The sequence below is a fragment of the Zea mays genome, chromosome 9, assembly GCF_902167145.1.
Source record: "Zea mays cultivar B73 chromosome 9, Zm-B73-REFERENCE-NAM-5.0, whole genome shotgun sequence".
NCBI classification, from domain to species: Eukaryota; Viridiplantae; Streptophyta; class Magnoliopsida; order Poales; family Poaceae; genus Zea; species Zea mays.
The window spans coordinates 131,397,662-131,421,438 of NC_050104.1; the positions used below are offsets into that span (position 1 = coordinate 131,397,662).

At 43.3% G+C, this 23,777-nt stretch overlaps 1 protein-coding gene across 1 annotated transcript; it reads left to right on the top strand.

Moving 5' to 3' along the window:
* The first annotated feature begins 936 nt into the window (after positions 1–936).
* On the top strand, positions 937–7,772 carry LOC100273487 (Tobamovirus multiplication protein 3). The gene is made up of 11 exons (NM_001147924.1): positions 937–1,257; positions 1,511–1,601; positions 1,698–1,750; positions 1,841–1,933; positions 2,016–2,087; positions 4,394–4,466; positions 4,797–4,842; positions 5,286–5,349; positions 5,440–5,493; positions 6,933–7,010; positions 7,446–7,772. The coding sequence occupies exons 1-11, from the start codon at positions 1,084–1,086 to the stop codon at positions 7,536–7,538; spliced, it is 891 nt and encodes a 296-aa protein (NP_001141396.1). The 5' UTR covers positions 937–1,083; the 3' UTR covers positions 7,539–7,772.
* The last annotated feature ends 16,005 nt before the right edge of the window (positions 7,773–23,777 follow it).

Sequence of the window (23,777 nt, forward strand, 5' to 3'; positions counted from 1 at the left end):
AAATGCTCTATAATTTATAAATAAGTATATTTTGTAGGATTTAGGGCAACAAAATATTCTGCTCTAACATTAAATCCCGAAATCTAGATTATAGGACAGTTCACTGCGGTGTAGTATATTTAAGACATTTGAAAGATTGTCCTATAATTTTTTAGCAAAATATTATGAAATAAGTCACTATTGGAATATTTTTTTCTACACGGAGTTTTATATTTTAATTTAAGATATCAGCTTAAGATATTGTTGGAGATGCTTTAAATTTAACTTTTAATTTGGTTCGATGTCTCTATTAACTACCATTGTGAGGATATTTCTTTATCTTCCTAATATTTATTATGAACCATAGAATATTAATAGTCTTAAATGGATCAACTCAATTATTCTAACAGCCGGTCGCAGGAGAGGGAAGGATGAAAGCAACCGAAGATCCGGTAAGAAAGCTAAAGGAGAAGTGATTATTTTTTTCCTAAACTTAGAATCATGTTTTCTTCTATAGCAACTTTTAAGGGAAAAAAAAAGAAAGATGGTGACCACACAGGCACACAACGTCCGAACATAGTCAATCCGAAGACGACGAGGTCGGCCACCGCACACGGCTCATCTGTCACCGGCCCACGCCAGCGCAGAAGATTTTAAACTAATCTACCACCAGCTGGACGCGAGCACCCCTTTGCGCGAGCCTGTCCATGCACCGTCCCCCGTGATCCCACTCCCCCACGTCTTGCAACACTGTAGACAAGTTCCACGGAGGGAACGCCCGATCCTGCACACGTGTCCCCGCCAGCCTCCTACGGATCCGGTCACTGCCCGATGGGCGTCACCCCCGGTCACACCACGCACGCACGCAACTCGAAGCCCAGGGGCCTGGCCAAGGCTCGAACCTTCTCTCCTTCTCTGGCTTGTCTTCTCCTTCCTTCCTCTTCCTCCTCCCCTCCACGCGATCGAAACCGAAGCACGAATTAATCATCCCGGTTCAGCCCTCTCCAGGCGCTCCACCCCGCGTCGCGGACCCCCGACCCGCCCCCCGCCTCGTCCTGTTCGCGTCCCCCTTTCCCCGCGTGTGCGTTGGCCGGCTGGTTCCGGATGAGGGGGTTGCTGTCGGTGGAGGCCGCTGGCGCGGCGTCGTCGTCGGCCTCGGCCTCGGTGCTCAACGGCGCCGTGGACTGGTGGCGCGACGTCAACGAGTCGCCGCTGTGGCAGGACCGCATCTTCCACGCGCTCGCCGTGCTCTACGGCATCGTCTCCGCCGTCGCGCTGGTAAGCACCCCACCCCCGCGCCCCCTTCCCTGCCCGATCCTCGTCTGGTCCGATCTATCAGAATTGCGCGAGCCGCGAGGGGATGTGATTTTCTGTCGGTTTCGGTTGATGTTCGGTTCGATTGCGCGCGCTGGTTTGATCTGTGGCCGCGCAATTTTAAGGGACCTGGGCATTGTGGGACGGATTGAGAGAAGGCGGGCACTGTAACGTCAGCGGGGAATTCTGAATTCGCGGTGTTTAATTTCTCTTGTAGGTCCAATTGATCAGAATCGAGTGCAGGGTGCCAGAGTATGGGTGGACGACGCAGAAAGTGTTCCATTTCCTAAACTTCCTCGTGAACGGCGGTGAGCCAAGCATTTGTGTCGCTTGCATTGCTTTTCTTGTGCTGGGTGTTTGATTTGGTTGACTGATCGATGTGAATGCTCCATTCCTGCTTTCAGTGAGGTCTGCCGTGTTCGTGCTGCGGCGGAATGTGCAACTCGTAGAGCCTGAGGTTTGTAGCTGATTTGATGATTATACTACACTCGCATAATGAATTTGTGGGAGGTCTTGAGTAATGGTTTGAAGCAATGTGGTAACACAGATAATACAGCATGTGCTTCTAGATATGCCTGGGCTTGCATTCTTCACAACATATGCACTTCTAGTGCTCTTCTGGGCAGAGATTTATTATCAGGTACCTCGTTTTGTCTCTGATAGACCTCTCTATTGTTTTGTTAATGTTGTTGCGCTTCTTAATTTTTGTTCATGTTCTGTAGGCACGTGCAATGTCCACTGATGGGCTTAGACCAACTTTCTATTGGATCAATAGCGTGGTTTATGCAATTCAGGTGATAAACTTGTCATTTAACTAATAAGTCAGGTTGGACTTCAGAACGATATATGCTGCGGTAATTTAATACTGTATATATCAATGTGCACTTTATAGTGTTGAGCTGTGTACATTGATCACATCTAAAGTTTTAATAGTCTATGAAAGAGACAGGCAGGCACCAGGCTAGTCCTAGGATTCCCGAGCATCCTTCCAGGCTTCCACATGCTTGTCTATCATGGTTATTAGCCTGCAGAACTACCAAATCCTTTTGGACGCCAAGGACCGTGATACCTTCCTATTACCAATGAGGAAAAATGTCATGGAAACATATTTAGTGCATATTAACTGTCATTAGGGTACGCACAATTGATAAATTCTAGGCCACAAAGCTAAGTAGTACATGCCATACTTGTCAACTCTGATTTCTTGGTGAAAATTGGAAAAAGCCACTTTTTTCTCTGAATACACAGGAGAGCTACATATCATTATATTAAGAAGAAATTAGGGAAGGGTAAAGACCCTATTACATAGAGGACACACACAACTGTCACCTGATACAATCAAACACTACCACGACCAACACACTAAAAGCCTAACCACCGACCTGGAGAGAGGAGAGAGCTTTAGCGTCGGCCATAGACCAGTACACAAGCCCCTCCTTAGCCATTCTAACAGCAGAAATAACACTAGGACGACACTTATCAAACACACACTTATTCCTATGCTTCCAAATGATCCAAACGCCCAAGATGACCATGGAGTTGAGACAGTTCTTCAGGTGGACTGCAACTCTAGAACAACTATTCTTCCACCAGGTTTCGAAGGAGAGATCAACTTGTTGGGGAGACAGTTCCTGCAGATTTGCTAGCGTGAGGAACTCAAACCAAATTTTTTTGGCAAAGACAAACCACCAGCAAGTGATTGATGGTTTCCGAAGCTTGATCACAAAGAGGATATCGCTCTGGATGAGACAGACCTCTCATAGCTAGCCTATCTGCAGTCCAACATCTGTTATGCTCAACAAGCCAAATGAAGAATCTACATTTTCCAGGAGCCCAAGTATTCCACACCCTCCTAGCCGGTTCAAAATCCACTGACCCAAAGAACATAGCACGATAGGCCGAGCTAGCATAAGATCCGGAGGTGTTAAACCTCCATGTGTGCTTATCTTGTACCCCATGATGAAGAACTATATTAGAGAGTGATTCGCATTGATCCAAGAATTCTGCCAACACTGTTACAATGAGAGCACCTTTTAAATCAGCGACCCACTGAAAATTGGGTAGGGCCTCACTAACCAACCTTTTACTAACTAGTCGGGTAGGCACCAACTGAAACAATGAAGGGCCACATCTTTAACACACTTGCCTTACAGAAACCGATCTTTCCAAAATAGGGTGTTAGAACCATCCCCAATTTGAGTAAGGACTGCCACACTAAACAGATTTCGAACCTCCTTACAAGCCTGAATAGGATAATCAGTCCATGGCTTGCTCAAGTCGCTTTTTGGAGCCACAACCAGCAAACTCTCAAAGCCTAGCCATGAAATCGAAGGTCAATCAAGCCTAAACTGCATAGGTTTTTTGGCCGAGTCACCTTAGGTCAAGCTAGAAGGCAATGTCCTCCTCTGGCATTTTTTTCTTCCTTTCCACAAGAACCCTCTTCGAAGCTTGTCAATAGCTTTGATGGCCCACGTAGGAAGGTCTAGAGCGGTAGCTGCATAAATCAGTTTTGATGTGATCACAAACTGAACATGAATAGACCTCCCAACCCTTGACATAAGCTCCGCTTTCCAGCCAGGCAAGAGAGAGGCTACCCGGTCAACAATAGCTTGAACTTGGTCTCTGGGTAGCTTCTTAATTGAGAGGCAAACCAAGATATTTGCAAGGAAAACTCAAAACGGAACATGGCAACAACTCTTGGACACATGCCAGATTAATAGATTATCATCATTACAGCGGATAGGGAGCACATTACTTTTTTTGCACGTTGGTCTTAAGGCCCGAGGCCACGCCAAAGAGAGTAAGAATGTCCAAGGCTAAGTTGATATCCGAGGCAACTGGCTTTAGAAACAACACTGCATCATCTGCATAGAGGGAGAGCCGATGTTGCATACTCCTGGAAGACAAAGGCTGCAAGCCTGCAACAGCCTCTCTGCTGACTTGCTGAGGCATGCATGATCAGCCTGTTGAGGACATTCACAACCAAGATAAAAAGCATGAAAATAGTCACACTGGGCTTGTTGTGAATGCATTTTTATTTGATACACGTAAAATAGGAACATTCTGGTTTCTGGACTCATTTGACACCAATGAATTTCAGATAATCCTATGGTTGGTTTTGTGGTGGAAACCAGTTCGAATTATGGTCATCTTGTCAAAGATGTTCTTTGCAGGTAATCCATGTTTAATTTTTTCCTTCTCCATCAATCTATCCCTATATCACTTTGACTGCGGAAAATCATGGGCATGTGCATCTTGGCATTGATGAAGTGTGATTAATTTTCTTCTTATGTAGTAGAACTATATATTGAGGACTCATGGAAATTTTTATTGGTAGAAATTTTGTCAAATTAAATTTTAGAAACCGCCGTTGTGAAACATTGTTTGTGGTACCTGTTATTGCTTTATTAGCAGGGAATGACTTGAAGACCACACCACATTAAAGCTATGATTGACTTGTTTCAGCTTGACCTTTTCAGCTGATAGTGTGCTATGTTTTTCAGGTGTATCACTATTTGCAGCCCTCGGGTTTGTTCTCTATGGAGGAAGGTAACCTTTTTCTGGCTTCACTTTGCCCTAACAAATTGATGATATTCTCCTGCAGTTACATTCTTTGCTCGTTTTAACGGGTGTTATATGTGCAGTGGGTCTTACTATACACTGTCCTGATAGAGCATATCAAATGCCTTCTTTTGCTTAGATGGTAGTAGAGTTCTGACCCAATTTCCACTAAAAGATCCAGAGCAAGACTTGCATTCTGTAACCGCCATTTTACAAGCAGAATCAGGATACGTAGAAGTGGTTTTCTACACTTATCATGACTCATAAATATCCATTGCTATACTAGGATGCGAGTGAGATCTCCCCAGCGCATAACTTATACCCTTGCTTCTTGGTTTGTAGGCATATTTTATCATCCTAGCTATGCATGTAGTACAGTTTAACCCTTTCATTTATTGAGATGACTTTTGATGTTCTGTCTGTTTCTGTAGGTTGTTCATGATGTTGCAGCGTTTTCCTGTAGAATCAAAAGGAAGACGAAAGAAATTGCAGGAGGTACGCTTTGGATTCTGCTGGTCTGAATTTTTTGGGGGTATTTCTGTACAAATTATACGCTAATTATGTATTCTGCATACCTCTATACAGGTTGGGTATGTGACTACCATATGCTTTTCTTGTTTCTTGATCAGATGCGTCATGGTAAGCACTTGCATTTTCTTTGGATTGGTCATCATTACTTACTCCATTCCAAATTATAAGACGTTTTGACTTTTGCAGATACATAAGTTTTGTTAAACCCTTAGATATATACTATGTCTAGGTACATACCAAGTTAACTTTCTCGCTCGGGATCTGGCGGTAACCGCTTGGATTTCCCGTTCTCGCTACTACGCGGTTTAAAAAAACGCCAACAGATTTCGAATATTTCGTTTCAAATTTTTGAATTTTAAAAAAAATCATAAAAATTGGAAAAAGTTGTATAAAAAACTAGATATTCTCATGAGTTCAGAAATATATTTTTAAATTAAAAAATCATGTTTTGGTATTAAAAATAAATTTGGTTTACTTTAGACCTATTAACTAAACCCGAACCCGTTAGCTCGACCCAATATATTCTCCACCGCCGAGAAAGAAGTGAAAACCACCGAGAAAGTAGCGAAAACCGCCGAGACAGTGGTGAAAACTGTCGAGAAAAACGAAATACCAGAATTTAAATTTGAAAATTTCAAACCACTCGGGATTAGCGGTTTTCGCTAAAAAACTGTTCTGGGGGATGAGCGAGAAATCACTTTAAAACAGGATGGTGAACCCTGAGTACATGTACATAGTTGTTATAATCGACGCGTGCCAGAAAACGGGCCACGCAGGTGTTGGCCCCAAATTAGACCCGATGTAAACAGTTTCCACTGCACTGTAGCGGCTACAGTTCCTATAGATACATGGGTCCAGTTTAGGAAGGAGTTAAATAGTGTGAATACGCTCCTACAAATAGAGATTGCTTAGGAGCTAATATTGAGTTGGTTTAGGAAATAATATTGGTTTGTTAGGAAAGGATAGTCCAAATCTATAAGGATTTCTCCTATAGAAGGATTGGTTTGTGAGGAAAGGAGAGTCCAAAAACTATAAGGACTCCTCCTTTAGTTTGATTGAAAACCAAGTCCTCTAGGGACTATAAATATAGGAACAATGTAACATTTTAAAGTAAGTAAGGCAAACATTTTGCCTGGCCTGGCCTCAAGGGCTTTCCCTACACGTTCTCTCCCTCACTCGCGGCACGGCTGCCACTCTGCACCCACGCTGCCTTCCCGAAGCCAGAAATTCTTATCCCGACCCCTAATTTCACATTCTTACGGACTTTGCAACCGCAATAGGATCAAAGATTCTACCAATAGTTCTCTCTACGTTTCAAATTCCAAATTATAAGATGCTTTGACTTTTCTAGATGTATATATTTTTTACTATGTATCTAGAGATAGTGTACATCTAAGTGTATAGCAAAAGCTATATATCTAGAAAAGTCAAAATGTCTTAGAATTTGGAATGGAGGTATAAAAGATATGTATCTAGGAAGAGAGGGGTATCAATTATGTTTGCAGGTATGTCAAAGGAATCCGCTGACTTAAGCATGTATATTGCAGATGTGCCTTAATGCGTTTGATAAAGCAGCAGATCTTGATGTTCTGAACCATCCAATCCTGAACTTCTTCTATTACCTGGTATGAATTTTAATGGTGTAAAGTACTTTACCTGACACAGTTAGGATTGCATCAAAGTTTAGATTTTTCTATAACCAAGCGTCTTTTATTTGGTAGTAATTTTAAAATCTATGGTAGGTACTTGCAATAGTTTTAGTTTGATATCCAATAAATCAAAATATCATTGGAGGAGTGTATAGATTATTGCATATGCAGATGCAAGTTTTTTTGTGATCTTTAATGGCACATGGCATATACTTCATTCCAAATTGTAAGTCGTTTTGGCTTTTCTAATGCAAAATGTTTGCTATGCACGTGGATATACACTATGTCTAAATACATAACGACTTACAATTTGGAACTGAGGGAGTACCTTCCAGCCCTTAGTCAAACAGCTAGGGGAATCAAATTATCCTTCTCCGATTTACTGACAGAATCCACCTACTGCGACTGCAGCTGGTTGAGATAGTGCCTTCAGCTCTGGTGCTCTTCATTCTACGGAAACTGCCTCCAAAGCGTGGGATCACACAATACCACCCGATCCATTAGAGAGCAGGCCTTGGGAACAGGCAAAGGTTTTCTGGTGGATAGTGTTACACAACGTGGTAAATACAGAAGGGAGAGTGAAAAGTACCACTCGAGCTTTGCCCAGCTTTTTATACGGAAGTCTTTAGAATCCCAGGTTGAAATTGTGTGTAAAATTGCGATCTCTTTCACTAAGATTTAGAAAATGTAACTTATATAACTTTGTTATTCTCAGTGCGTATCATCTGTTCACATTGCATTAATTGTTTGCATGTTTCTTTTGGGTCTCTGCCTCAACTTTGCTGAACAAGAGCAGCTAATGCTCCTGGAGTGCATGGATGATGTGATTCGCTCACCATCCGTATGTTTGGTTGTTAGGACGAGTAGAGCCTGGTTCAAGACCATATGCAGGTTGAGTATATGCAGACTGAGTTGATGTAATTATACAGTAGCATGCGTGTTTGGTTGGCTGATTCTAATTAGCCAGGATCAACACAACCTATGTTTGGTTTACAAAAATATGCGGACTGAGTTGATGCAATTACACAGTAGCATGCGTGTTTGGTTGGCTGATTCTAATTAGCTAGGATCAACACAACCTATGTTTGGTTTACTTTTGTAAGTTGGGCCCACAATGCTTATGTTTGGTTTGCTTCACTTGTAACGCATGCAATTGAAAAATTACATAGAAATAGAAATGTACATACAACTGAACTATCTAAACACTTGTAAATACATATACTTGTAAAGACATACTACTTATAAATACTTGTACAAACAGCACCGTTTTTGTTCAACTATCTAAACACTTGTAAATACATAAACTTGTAAATAGTTGTAAATAGAGACCAAAACACTTGTAAATAGAGACCATCTGACTTCTAAAAGCAGCAAATCTGACTTCTAAAAGCAGCAAATAGAGACCATCTGACTTGTATCATATTTGTTCTCAAAAGGTAAACAAAACTTCAAACATAGCTTAAATAGAGACCAAAACTTGTAAAATCAGAAATTTTAGTACATGACAGTGAATTTTTTGTTATTAGCCTCAGCTCAATGAAATTTTCCACATGATAGTGTAGCCAGCTACTATATAGAAACATCAGAAATTCAAACAGGGCAGCAAATGTGAACATTGAAACAACAAATAGGACACATCAAATCTGTTCAAAACCATGTCTGTTCAAATGTGAACATGTAAACAACAAATGTGAACATGTAAACAGTAAATCGTGTAGCATATCTGTTCTATAGTACCATATAGGACATCAAAAACAACATAAATGATATCTGTTCTCAAACAACAAATATTAGTAACTGGCTACCTAATTAGGATTAATATCTATTTTCGCTATCATCATTGGCATATCCAATTTGCAAAAATGATAGAGATAGGAGTGTCTTTTCTGAAACTGCCAAAATCAACTGCCCAGAATAGGAGCAAGATTTCGTTGCCCACTGTTCAAAACCAAAAGTCATGTACTGTACATGTCTTGAAATGAGCAGAGGCATTCATCAGCCAAAATCAACTGACTTCTAAAAGCAACAAATAAAGATCATCTGACTTCTAAAAGCAACAAATAGAGACCATCTGACTTGTGTTCTCAAAAAGCAAGTGTTCTCAAAAGGCATCAGATCAAGATGGTAGGAACAGAATAACAAGTGTAGCCTCAAATATCTGAATCCCTTGCAAAACCAGATCAAGTGAATCTGAATGAAGATAGGAACATTAGGACTTGTAAATATGAAATAGTTATTAATATTAGCCTCAGCTCAGTTAAATTGATCCTACATGACAGTGTAACCAGCTCAGTAAATATGAAATAGTTATTAATATAGATAGGAGTATCAGTTCTCAAAAACCAAAACCAAAACCAGATCAAGTGTAGCATATCTGTTCTTAAACACCAAAAACAACAAAACAACATAAAGAACTGTTATTAGTGGCTGGCTAACTGAGTAGGCTTAATATTCACTTTTGTTATCATCATTGGCATAAAGGACACACATCAGATCAAGTGTAGCATATCTGTTCTCAAACAGGGAAATCCATAGGACTCAGGGAAACATCATTGTTCTCAAGTACCAAATCTGTTCTTAATCAGGATAAAGGACAGACACATCAAATAAATTGTAGCATATCTGTTCTTAAACAGGGAAACCCATAGAACTCAGGAATACATCATTGTTCTTAAGTAGCATCTAGTATAGATGGAATAGAGCAAGTGGACCAAATCTGTTCTTAAATAGTATAGATGCCCTAAACCCATAGACCCATAGAACTCAGGGATACATCATTGTTTTAGACAGATCAGATCACATCAGTTGTGGTAGTGCTTGGCTAGGAAAGTCTTGAGCCATAGGTCATGATCATCAGGAGTCATGTCTAGGAACACCAGGGAGGTGGCCTTGTGCTCCATCATGTGGTTTAGGGCATACATGAGAGCCTCCCTAGAGAACCCAGGACAATTGATTACAACATTGTAGATCCTAGGTGCTACTTCAGCATGGATGCTTTCACGGACAGCAACAACAACATCAGATACAACCTCTTTCATCCCATTGAACACAACAACATCTTCATCAGTCATGTACCTCTTCCTCTTCCCTAAGTTGGACATAGGCTTGGTATCAATGGAGTCACCAGGGGTACCCTTATCAACAGTCTTTCCCTTGCCAGTTAGATTGGAAGCATCAACAAACTCTAAGGTCACTTCAATGCCATCATCTAGGATGTCAACAATGTCACTTGGCTTGCCCAAAGGCTCATTTGAACCCATTGCAAACCTATCAGTGGCAACCTAAAAGGGAAATAGGGTCAAACCTTTTCCTAAATAATTTTGGTGGTTGAATTGCCCAACACAAACAATTGGACTAACTAGTTTGCTCTAGAATATATGTTCTACAGGTGCCAAAGGTTCACAACAAACCAATAAAAAGTCCAAGAAAGGGTTCAAATAAAAGAGCAAAAGACAACCGAAGGCTGCCCTGGTCTGGCGCATCGGACAGTGTCCGGTGCACCAGGGAGATCAACTCCGAACTTGCCACCTTCGAGAATTTGGGGAGCCGCTCCGCTATAATTCATCGGACTATCCGGTGTAGCACCAGACTATCCGGTGTGCCAGCAGGAGCAACGGCTAGCGCACCAATGGTCGTCTGCAAAAGGTGAACAGTGAGCTACAGTGCGCGGACTGCGCGCGCAGAAGTCAGAGCAGGCGCAGAAGGCGCACCGGACAGTGAACATGACCTGTCCGATGCACCACCGGACTGTCCGGTGGCCCAGATGTCAGAAGCTCCAACGGTGGAACCCTAACGGTTGGGTGACGTGGCTGGCGCACCGGACAGTGTCCCATGGCGCACCGGACTATCCGGTGCGCCCGTCGACAGCAGAGTTCCCCAGCGGCCATTTTGGTGGGTGGGGCTATAAATACCCCCAACCACCACACATTCAAGGCATCCAAGTTTTCAGCCATTGCATTCAATACAAGAGCTCTAGACTCCACTCCAAGACACAAACAAGAGATCAAATCCTCTCCCAAGTCCAAAGATCATTCCAATCAAATAGTGACTAGTGAGAGAGAGATATTTGTGTTCATTTGAGTTCTTGCGCTTGGATCACTTTTCTTCTTCCTCATTTCTTGTTCCCAAGTCATTTGTAATCAAGGCAAGAGACACCAATTGTGTGGTGGTCCTTGTGGGGACTAAGTGTCCCGATTGATTGAGAAGAGAAGCTCACTCGGTCTAGGTGACCGTTTGAGAGAGGGAAAGGGTTGAAAGAGACCCGGTCTTTGTGACCACCTCAACGGGGACTAGGCCTTCGAGGGCCAAACCTCGGTAAAACAAATCACCGTGTCACTCTCGCTATTTGCTTGTGATTTGTTTTCGCCCTCTCTTTCGGACTCGGTTTTATTTCTAACGCTAACCCCGGCTTGTAGTGTGTGCTTAAGTTTATAATTTTTAGATTCCGCCTATTCACCCCCCTCTAGGTGACTTTCAATTGGTATCAGAGCCCGGTACTTCATTAGAGCCTAACCGCTCGAAGTGATATCGGGAGATCACGCGAAGAAGGAGGTCATGACCGGCGAGAAGCCCGCTACAAGCCACGGGAAGACTCCATCGGGAGAGTCCGGCAACAAGGGGAAGGGATCCCCTTCACACAATAAGTCACATTGGAGCGGAGAGAAGAAAAAGAAGATGAAGAAGGTGGTCTACTACGAGACTGATTCTTCATCGCCATCCACCTCCGGCTCCGATGCGCCGTCCGTCACTTCTAAGCGCCATGAGCGCAAGAAGTTTAGTAAGATCCCCTTACATTACCCTCGCATTTCCAAACATACTCCATTACTTTCCGTCCCTTTAGGCAAACCACCGATGTTTGACGGTGAAGATTATTTTAGGTGGAGTGATATGATGAGATATCACCTAACCTCACTCCACAAAAGCATATGGGACATTGTTGAATTTGGAGTACAGGTACCTTCCGTAGGGGATGAAGATTATGATGCGGGCGAAGTCGCCCAAATCCTACACTTTAATTCCCAAGCAACTACTATACTCCTCACCTCTCTAAGTCGAGAGGAGTATAATAAGATGCAAGGGTTGAAAAGTGCTAAAGAGATTTGGGACGTACTAAAGACCGCGCAAGAAGGAGACGATGTGACCAAGATCACCAAGATGGAAACGATCGAGGGGGAGCTTGGTCGGTTCATGCTCAACCAAGGGGAGGAGCCACAGGCTATGTACAACCGGCTCAAAACCTTGGTGAACCAAGTGCACAACCTCGGGAGCACCAAATGGGATGACCATGAAATGGTCAAGGTTATTCTAAGATCACTTGTATTTCTTAATCCTACTCAAGTTCAATTAATTCGTGGTGATCCTAGATATAAGCTAATGTCTCCCGAGGAAGTGATAGGAAAGTTTGTGAGCTTTGAGTTGATCAAAGGCTCCAAACAAATCATCGAGCGAGGTGCCACCTCCACACCCAAGGTGCAACCCGTTGCCTTCAAAGCAATGGAGGAGAAGAAAGAAGAGTCTACATCAAGTAGGCTCCCCATCGACGCCTCCAAGCTCGACAATGAGAAGATGGCTTTAATCATCAAAAGCTTTCGCCAAAACCTCAAGCAAAGGAAGGGGAAAGACTACAAGCCCCGTTCCAAGAAAGTTTGCTACAAGTGTGGTAAGCCCGGTCATTTTATCGCTAAATGTCCTTTGTCTAGTGATAGTGACAGGGATAACGACAAGAAGGGAAAGAGGAGAGAAAAGAAGAGATACTACAAGAAGAAGGGTGGCGATGCCCATGTTTGCTGGGAGTGGGACTCCGATGAGAGCTCCACCGACTCCTCCTCCGACGAGGACGCCACAAACATCGTCGTCAACAAGGGACTCCTCTTCCCCAACGTCGGCCACAAGTGCCTCATGGCAAGGGACGGCAAAAAGAAGGTAAAATCTAGAGCCTCCACTAAATATGCAACATCTAGTGATGAGGAGAACTCTAGTGATGATGAGGATAATTTACTTGCCCTTTTTGCCAACCTCAACATGCAACAAAAGGAGAAATTAAATGAATTGATAGGAGCTATTCATGAGAAGGATGAACTCTTGGATAGCCAAGAGGACTTTCTAATTAAAGAAAATAAGAAGCATGTTAAGGTTAAAAATGCATATGCTCATGAAGTAGAGAAGTGTGAAAAATTAACTAGTGAGCTAAGCACTTGCCATGATGTTATTTCCAACCTTAGAGATGAGAATGCTAAATTAAGTGCTAAGGTTGAGAATTTAAATGTTTGTGATGATTCTCTTGTTAGTCTTAGAAATGATAATGCTAGTTTGATTACTAAGATTGACAAGTTGAATGCATCACTCTCTAGCCTTAAGATTGAGAATGATAAATTAATTATTAAGGCTAAAGATTTAAATGTTTGCAATGATGCTGTTTCCAATCTTAGAAATGAAAATGCCATGTTACATGCTAAGATTGATGAATTAAATGTTTGCAAACCCTCTACATCTAGTGTTGATCATGTTACTATTTGTACTAGATGTAGAGATATTAATGTTGATGCTATTCATGATCACCTTGCTATGATTAAACAACAAAATGATCATATAGCTAAACTAGATGCTAAAATTGTTGAGCATGACTTAGAAAATAAAAAATTTAAATTTGCTAGAAGCATGCTCTATAGTGGGAGACGCCCAGGCATTAAGGATGGCATTGGCTTCCAACAGGGAGGCAATGTCAAAATTAATGCCCCTAAAAGATTGTCTAATTTTGTTAAGGGCAAGGCTCCCATGCCCCATGATAACGAGGGCTATATTTTATATCCTGCTGGTTATCCTGAGGATAAGATTAGGAGAATTCATGCTAAGAAGACCCATTCTGTTTCTCACCATGCGTTTATTTATAAGAATGAGGCTTCTAGCTCTAGGCGTTCTAACCATGTTAAAATGCCTAAAAGGAAACCTCCTATTGCATCAAATGAACCTAATATTTCATTTAAGACTTTTGATGCTTCTTATGTGCTCACTAACAAATCAGGCAAAGTAGTTGCCAAATATGTTGGGGGGGGGGGGAAACACAAGGAGTCAAAGACTTGTGTTTGGGTACCCAAGGTGTTTGTTTCTAATGTCAAAGGACCCAAAACCGTTTGGGTACCTAAGAACAAGGCCTAAATTTGTTTTGTAGGTTTATGCATCCGGGGGCTCAAGTTGGATCATTGATAGCGGGTGCACAAACCACATGACTGGGGAGAAAAAGATGTTCTCCTCCTATGAGAAAAACCAAGATCCCCAAAGAGCTATCACATTCGGGGATGGAAATCAAGGTTTGGTCAAAGGACTTGGTAAAATTGCTATATCACCTGACCATTCTATTTCCAATGTTTTTCTTGTAGATTCTTTAGACTATAACTTGCTTTCAGTTTCTCAATTATAAAAAATGGGCTACAATTGTCTTTTTACGGATATAGGTGTTACTGTCTTTAGAAGAAGTGATGATTCAATAGCATTTAAGGGAGTATTAGAGGGTCAGCTATGCTTAGTTGATTTCAATAGAGCTGAACTCGATACTTGCTTAATTGCTAAGACTAATATGGGTTGGCTCTGGCATCGCCGACTAGCACACGTTGGGATGAAGAATCTTCACAAGCTTCTAAAGGGAGAACACATTTTGGGACTAACAAATGTTTATTTTGAGAAAGACAAGATTTGTAGCGCATGTCAAGCAGGGAAGCAAGTTGGTGTTCATCATCCACACAAGAACATCATGACGACTGACAGGCCGCTTGAGCTGCTCCACATGGATCTATTCGGCCTGATAGCTTACATAAGCATCGGCGGGAGTAAGTACTGTCTAGTTATTGTGGATGATTATTCTCGCTTCACTTGGGTGTTCTTTTTGCAGGAAAAATCACAAACCCAAGAGACCTTAAAGGGATTCTTGAGACGGGCTCAAAATAAGTTCGGCTTATGGATCAAAAAGATTAGAAGCGACAATGGTACAGAGTTCAAGAACTCACAAATTGAAGGCTTTCTTGAGGACGAGGGCATCAAGCATGAGTTCTCTTCTCCCTACATGCCACAACAAAATGGTGTAGTGGAGAGGAAGAATAGAACTCTACTTGACATGGCGAGGACCATGCTTGATGAGTACAAGACACCGGACCAGTTTTGGGCCGAGGCGATTAACACCGCCTGCTACTCCATCAACCAGTTATATCTACACCAAATCCTCAAGAAGACATCATATAAACTCCTCACTGGTAAAAAGCCCAATGTTTCATATTTTAGAGTCTTTGGTAGCAAATGTTTTATTCTTGTTAAAAGAGGTAGAAAATCTAAATTTGCTCCTAAGGCTGTAGAAGGCTTTTTACTTGGTTATGATTCAAACACAAGGGCATATAGAGTCTTTAACAAGTCCACTGGACTAGTTGAAGTTTCTTGTGACATTGTGTTTGATGAGACTAACGGTTCTCAAGTAGAGCAAGTTGATCTTGATGAGCTAGATGATGAAGAGGCTCCGTGCGTCGCGCTAAGGAACATGTCCATTAGGGATGTGTGTCCTAAGGAATCCGAAGAGCCTCCACAAGCACAAGATCAACCATCTTCCTCCATGCAAGCATCTCCACCAACTCAAGATGAGGATCAAGCTCAAAATGATGAAAATGAAGATCAAGAGGAGCCACCTCAAGAGGAGGACAATGATCAAGGGGGAGATGCTAATAAACAAGACAAGGAAGATGATGAGGGTCCAAGGCTGCCACACCCAAGAGTCCATCAGGCGATTCAAAGAGATCACCCCGTGAACACCATCCTCGGCGACATTCATAAGGGGGTAACCACTCGATCTCGAGTCGCTCATTTTTGTGAACATTACTCTTTTGTTTCCTCTATTGAGCCACACAGGGTAGAGGATGCACTTAAAGATTCGATTCGGTGCTGGCGATGCAAGAGGAGCTCAACAACTTTACGAGGAATGAGGTATGGCATTTGGTTCCACATCCTAATCAAAATGTTGTAGGTACCAAGTGGGTATTCTGCAACAAGCAAAATGAGCATGGTGTGGTGACAAGGAACAAAGCACGACTTGTGGCCAAGGGTTATTCACAAGTCGAAGGTTTGGATTTTGGTGAAACCTATGCACCCGTAGCTAGGCTTGAGTCAATTCGCATATTACTTGCCTATGCTACTTACCATGGCTTTAAGCTCTATCAAATGGACGTGAAGAGTGCCTTCCTCAATGGACCAATCAAGGAGGTCTATGTTGAGCAACCTCCCGGCTTTGAAGATAGTGAGTACCCTAATCATGTTTACAAACTCTCTAAGGCGCTTTATGGGCTCAAGCAAGCCCCAAGAGCATGGTATGAATGTCTAAGAGATTTTCTTATCACTAATGGCTTCAAAGTCAGAAAAGCCGATCCTACTCTCTTTACTAAAACTATTGCAAATGATTTGTTTGTATGCCAAATTTATGTTGATGATATTATATTTGGGTCTACTAACAAATCTAGTTGTGAAGAGTTTAGTAGGATCATGGTACAAAAATTCGAGATGTCTATGATGGGGGAGTTGAAGTATTTCTTAGGATTTCAAGTGAAGCAACTCCAAGAGGACACCTTCATCAGCCAAATGAAGTACATTCAAGATATACTCACCAAGTTTGGAATGGAGGATGCCAAGCCCATCAAGACACCCATGGGAACCAATGGGCATCTCGACCTCATTGAAAGGGAAATGTGCCCTTGGGCCATTTCTAAGTATTTTGGTGATTGAGTGACAACACAAGTGCTTAAATGTAAATCAATGCCCATGGTTGAACAAAGTGCAAATCTGCAGCAAAGGTATGTTTCTAAGTCTTAGTACATTGGTTTTGTGTACTAATATATTTATCTAAGTGTAAGAAACAGAAAGAAGAAGAAAAGAAAAGAAGTGGAGAGTGGCTGTGTGCAGTCAAAGGCTGTTTCGGGCTGGGGCACCGGACTGTCCGGTGTGCACCGGACAGTGTCCGGTGCGCCAGACCAGCGTGGAGCAAACCAGCCGCTCTCGGGTTTTTCTCCGGCGACTTCGGCTAAAATTCACCGGACTGTCCGGTGTGCACCGGACTGTCCGGTGAGCCAACGGTCGGCCGGGCCAACGGTCGGCCGCGCGATCGGCGCGCGACACGTGGCCGAGCCAACGGTCAGAAAGGTACACCGGACTGTCCGGTGTGCACCGGACATGTCCGGTGCGCCAACTGTGCGCAGATCTGCATCAGAAAGCAACGGTCGGATGAGCTTTTTATGGAAACAAATCGGGCACCGGACAGTGTCCGGTGTGCACCGGACTGTCCGGTGCGCCCGACGACAGAAGGCAAAGATAGCCTTCCAGATGTGTTCTCAACGGCTCCTAGCTGCCTTGGGGCTATAAAAGGGACCCCTAGGCGCATGGAGGAGAACACCAAGCATTCCTACAACCCTTCTAAGCACCAAGACATTGATCTAGCGCATTCGATTCATTGTGATAGCATATAGAGCTCTTGTGGAGTTGTGTACTCTTTGAGTTGTGTTGCGAGCTCTTATTGCTGCTTGTGTGCGTGTTGCTCTGATCTTTTGAAGTCTTGTGTGCGTTGCTCATTCCCTCCCTTGCTCCGTGATTCTCTGTGAACATCTTTTGTAAGGGCGAGAGGCTCCAAGTTGTGGAGATTCCTCGCAAACGGGATTGAGAAAAGAAAAGCAAGAACACCGTGGTATTCAAGTTGATCATTGGATCACTTGAGAGGAGTTGAGTGCAACTCTCGTCCGTTGGGACGCCACAACGTGGAGTAGGCAAGTTTTGTACTTGGCCGAACCACGGGATAACCACCGTGTCATCTCTGTGATTGATTTCTTGCGGTTATTGTGTTTTGACTCCTCTCTAGCCACTTGGCCATAATTGTGCTAACACTTAACAAGTTTTTGTGGCTTAAGTTTTGAAGTTTTACAGGATCACCTATTCACCCCCCCTCTAGGTGCTCTCAATTGGTATCAGAGCCGTTCTCTTCAAGAAAGGGACTAATCGCCCGAAGAGATGGATCCTAAGGGGAAGGGAATCGTGATCAACGATAAGGAGAAGGAGTCCTTCGTCAACGAGCCCAAAGATGACAAGCCTAACGACTCTGGCTCGGGTCATAGACGGAAGGAAGGAAAGAAGAAGACAAGGCGCATCAAGGAGATCGTCTACTACGACGACAGTGATGAGTCTACTTCTTCCCAAAAGGACGACGACCACAACGACTACGAGCAAAGGAAACCGGTCAATTCTAACTTTTCCTTTGACTACTCTCGCATTCCGCAAAGTTCAAATTCACATTTGCTTTCCATTCCACTCGGTAAGCCCCCACACTTTGATGGGGAGGACTACGGATTTTGGAGCCACAAAATGCGTAGTCACCTATTCTCTCTCCATCCTAGTATATGGGAGATTGTAGATAGTGGAATGCACTTTAATAGTTCGGATAGTCCTATATTCATTAATGAGCAAATCCATAAGAATGCACAAGCTACTACTGTTCTTCTAGCTTCATTGTGCAGGGATGAATATAACAAGGTGAGTGGCTTGGATAACGCCAAGCAAATCTGGGATACCCTCAAGATCTCTCACGAGGGAAATGACGCTACCTTGCTCACCAAAATGGAGTTGGTGGAGGGCGAGCTTGGACGGTTCGCGATGATAAGGGGCGAGGAGCCAACTCAAACATACAACCGGCTCAAGACCCTTATCAACAAAATAAGGAGCTACGGAAGCACGCGATGGACGGACCACGACGTCGTCCGCCTAATGCTAAGGTCCTTTACCGTTCTTGATCCTCATTTGGTGAATAATATTCGTGAGAATCCCAGGTACACCAAAATGTCGCCCGAAGAAATTCTTGGGAAGTTCGTAAGCGGGCGAATGATGATCAAGGAGGCAAGATACGTGGACGACGCGTTGAACGGTCCCATCCATGAGCCTCAACCCATTGCTCTCAAGGCAACAAGGAGCAAAGAAGCGCTACCAAGCAAGGTGGCGCAAGTTGAGGCGGCCGGGCTAAATAATGAGGAGATGGCCCTCATCATTAAGCGCTTCAAGACGGTGCTAAAGGGTCACAAGGGGCAGCCAAGCAAGACCAAGACGAAGGGGAAGCGCTCATGCTTCAAGTGCGGTAAGATTGGTCATTTTATCGCTAACTGCCCCGATAATGATAGTGACCAGGAAAAGGGAAACAAGAGGGAAAAGAAGAAGCATTACAAGAAGGCAAAGGGCGAGGCGCATCTAGGCAAGGAGTGGGACTCGGATTGCTCCTCTTCCGACTCCGACAATGAAGGACTCGCCGCCACCGCCTTCAACAAATCAACCCTCTTCCCCAACGAGCGTCACACATGCCTTATGGCAAGGGAGAAGAAGGTATGTACTCGCAACTCTACCTATGCTTCTTCAAGTAAGGACGAATCTAGTGATGAGGATGAAGTAGATTATTCATGTTTGTTCAAGGGCTTAGATAGATCTAAGATAGACAAAATTAATGAATTAATTGATGCCTTGAATGAAAAGAATATACTTTTAGAAAAGCAAGAGGATTTGTTATATGAAGAACATGATAAGTTTGTAGAGGCTCAAAAATCCCTTGCATTAGAAATTAAGAGAAATGAAATGCTTGCTTGTGAAGTGTCAACATGCCATGATTTTATTTCTAACTTAAAGAGCATAAACGATGATTTAAATGCTAAACTAGTAGAAGCAAATAAATCCAACTCTTGTGTTGAAAATGTTGAAATTTGCACTAGGTGTAAGGATATAGACATTGATGCTTGTAGTGAACACCTAGTTTCAATTTCCAAGCTTAATGATGAATTAGCTAGTCTTAATGCTCAACTTAAGACTAGCAAAAGTAATTTTGATAAACTAAAATTTGCTAGGGATGCCTACACGGTTGGTAGACACCCCTCAATTAAGGATGGACTTGGCTTCAAGAGGGAAGTCAAGAACTTAACAAGCCATAAGGCTCCCATTCCCACTAAGGAGAAAGGGAAGGCTCCTATGGCTACTAGTGCTAAAAGGAACCATGCCTTTTTATATCATGATAGGAGATATTCTAGAAATGCTTTTAGAGGTCATGATGTTTTTGGTTCACATGCTTATGACTCTTATGCTATGACTGCTCCTAGTTCTCATGTTATGCCTGGTAGAAATGTGCTTAGAAGAAATGTTGTTCATCAAATGCCTAGGAGAAATGTTGTTCATAATGCTCCTAGGAAAGTAGTGAATGAACCTTCTACAATTTACTGTGCTTTAAATGCTTCCTTTGCTATTTGTAGAAAGGATAAGAAAATTGTTGCTAGGAAGTTAGGGGCAAAATGCAAGGGAGACAAAACTTGCATTTGGGTCCCTAAGAATATTTGTGCTAACCTTGTAGGACCCAACATGAGTTGGGTACCTAAGTCCCAAGCCTAAATTTGCCTTGCAGGTTTATGCATCCGGGGGTTCAAGCTGGATTATTGACAGCGGATGCACAAACCATATGACGGGGGAGAAGAAGATGTTCACCTCCTACGTCAAGAATAAGGATTCCCAAGATTCAATCATATTCGGTGATGGGAATCAAGGCAAGGTAAAAGGGTTAGGTAAAATTGCAATTTCTAATGAGCACTCTATCTCTAATGTGTTTTTAGTAGAGTCTCTTGGTTATAATTTGCTATCTGTTAGTCAATTATGCAACATGGGGTATAACTGTCTATTTACGAATGTAGATGTGTCTGTCTTTAGAAGAAGTGATGGTTCACTAGCTTTTAAGGGTGTATTAGACGACAAACTTTATTTAGTTGATTTTGCAAAAGAAGAGTCCGGTCTAGATGCATGCTTAATAGCTAAGACTAGCATGGGCTGGCTGTGGCATCGCCGCTTAGCACATGTGGGGATGAAGAACCTTCACAAGCTTCTAAAGGGAGAACACGTGATAGGTCTAACTAATGTTCAATTCGAAAAAGATAGACCTTGTGCAGCTTGTCAAGCAGGGAAACAGGTGGGAGGCTCTCATCACACCAAAAATGTGATGACGACATCAAGACCCTTGGAGATGCTGCATATGGACCTTTTTGGACCCGTCGCCTATCTGAGCATAGGAGGAAGTAAGTATGGTTTAGTTATTGTTGATGACTTTTCCCGCTTCACTTGGGTGTTCTTTTTGCAGGAAAAGTCCGAAACCCAAGGGACCCTCAAACGCTTCCTCAGGAGAGCTCAAAATGAGTTTGAGCTCAAAGTGAAGAAGATAAGGAGCGACAACGGATCCGAGTTCAAGAACCTTCAAGTGGAGGAGTTCCTTGAAGAGGAAGGGATCAAGCACGAGTTCTCCGCTCCCTACACACCACAACAAAATGGTGTGGTAGAGAGGAAGAACAGGACGCTCATCGATATGGCGAGGACGATGCTAGGAGAGTTCAAGACCCCCGAGTGCTTTTGGACGGAAGCCGTTAACACTGCTTGCCACGCCATCAACAGGGTCTACCTTCATCGCCTCCTCAAGAAGACGTCGTATGAGCTACTAACCGGTAACAAACCCAATGTATCGTACTTTCGTGTATTTGGGAGTAAATGCTACATTCTAGTGAAGAAGGGTAGGAATTCTAAGTTTGCTCCCAAAGCTGTAGAAGGGTTTTTGTTAGGTTATGACTCAAATACAAAGGCGTATAGAGTCTTCAACAAATCATCGGGTTTGGTTGAAGTCTCTAGCGACGTTGTATTTGATGAGACTAATGGCTCTCCAAGAGAGCAAGTTGTTGATGGTGATAATGTAGATGAAGAAGATGTTCCAGCGGCCGCCATACGAACCATGGCGATTGGAGAAGTGCGGCCACAGGAACAAGATGAACGAGATCAACCTTCCTCCTCAACTATGGTGCATCCCCAAACCGAAAATGACGAACAGGTACCTCAAGTGGAGGCGCTTGATCAAGGGGGAGCACAAGATGATCAAGTAATGGAGGAAGAAGCGCAACCGGCACCTCCAACCCAAGTTCGAGCGATGATTCAAAGGGATCATCCCGTCGACCAAATTCTGGGTGACATTAGCAAGGGAGTAACTACTCGATCTCGACTAGTTAATTTTTGTGAACATTACTCCTTTGTCTCTTCTATTGAGCCTTTCAGGGTAGAGGAGGCCTTGCTAGATCCAGACTGGGTGTTGGCCATGCAGGAGGAGCTCAACAACTTCAAAAGAAATGAAGTTTGGACACTGGTGCCTCGTCCGAAGCAAAATGTTGTGGGAACCAAGTGGGTGTTCCGCAACAAACAGGACGAGCACGGGGTGGTGACGAGGAACAAGGCTCGACTTGTGGCAAAAGGTTATGCCCAAGTCGCAGGTTTGGACTTTGAGGAGACTTTCGCTCCTGTGGCTAGGCTAGAGTCCATTCGTATCTTGCTAGCATATGCCGCTCACCATTCTTTCAGGTTGTACCAAATGGATGTGAAGAGCGCTTTCCTCAACGGGCCAATCAAGGAGGAGGTGTACGTAGAACAACCCCCTGGCTTCGAGGATGAACGGTACCCCGACCATGTGTGTAAGCTCTCTAAGGCACTCTATGGACTTAAGCAAGCCCCAAGAGCATGGTATGAATGCCTTAGAGACTTTTTAATAGCTAATGCTTTCAAGGTTGGGAAAGCCGATCCAACTCTTTTTACAAAGACATGTGATGGTGATTTGTTTGTGTACCAAATTTATGTCGATGACATAATATTTGGTTCTACTAACCAAAAGTCTTGTGAAGAGTTTAGCAGGGTGATGACGCAGAAATTCGAGATGTCGATGATGGGCGAGTTGAACTACTTCCTTGGGTTCCAAGTGAAGCAACTCAAGGACGGCACCTTCATCTCCCAAACGAAGTACACGCAAGATCTGCTAAAGCGGTTTGGGATGAAGGATGCCAAGCCCGCAAAGACTCCGATGGGAACCGACGGACACACCGACCTCAACAAAGGAGGTAAGTCCGTTGAGCAAAAAGCATACCGGTCAATGATAGGGTCATTACTTTACTTATGTGCTAGTAGACCGGATATTATGCTTAGCGTATGCATGTGTGCTAGATTTCAATCCGATCCTAAGGAGTGTCACTTAGTGGCGGTGAAGCGGATTCTTAGATATTTGGTTGCTACGCCTTGCTTCGGGCTCTGGTATCCAAAGGGGTCTACCTTTGACTTGGTTGGATACTCAGATTCCGACTATGCTGGATGTAAGGTCGATAGGAAGAGTACATCGGGGACGTGCCAATTCTTAGGAAGGTCCCTTGTGTCATGGAATTCTAAGAAACAAACTTCCGTTGCCCTATCCACCGCTGAGGCCGAGTATGTTGCCGCAGGACAGTGCTGCGCGCAACTACTTTGGATGAGGCAAACTCTCCGGGACTTTGGCTACAATCTGAGCAAAGTCCCACTCCTATGTGATAATGAGAGTGCTATCCGCATGGCGGAGAATCCTGTTGAGCACAGCCGCACAAAGCACATAGACATCCGGCATCACTTTTTGAGAGACCACCAGCAAAAGGGAGATATCGAAGTGTTTCATGTTAGCACCGAGAACCAGCTAGCCGATATCTTCACTAAGCCTCTAGATGAGAAGACCTTTTGCAGGTTGCGTAGTGAGCTAAATGTCTTAGATTCGCGGAACCTGGATTGAATTGTAGCATACATGTATTTATGCTTTTGATCATGTTCCTTTTTGCATTTTGTTGCTTATTATGGTGCTCAAGTTGTACAAACACTCCCTGGACCTCACAA

Bases quoted from the DNA above. Each gene is read 5' to 3' on its own strand.
- LOC100273487 (NM_001147924.1), top strand. From the start codon at position 1,084: ATGAGGGGGTTGCTGTCGGTGGAGGCCGCTGGCGCGGCGTCGTCGTCG. The intron at 1,602-1,697 runs GTGAGCCAAGCA...TCCTGCTTTCAG, and splicing joins AAACTTCCTCGTGAACGGCG to TGAGGTCTGCCGTGTTCGTG. The intron at 7,011-7,445 runs GTATGAATTTTA...CTGCGACTGCAG, and splicing joins TGAACTTCTTCTATTACCTG to CTGGTTGAGATAGTGCCTTC.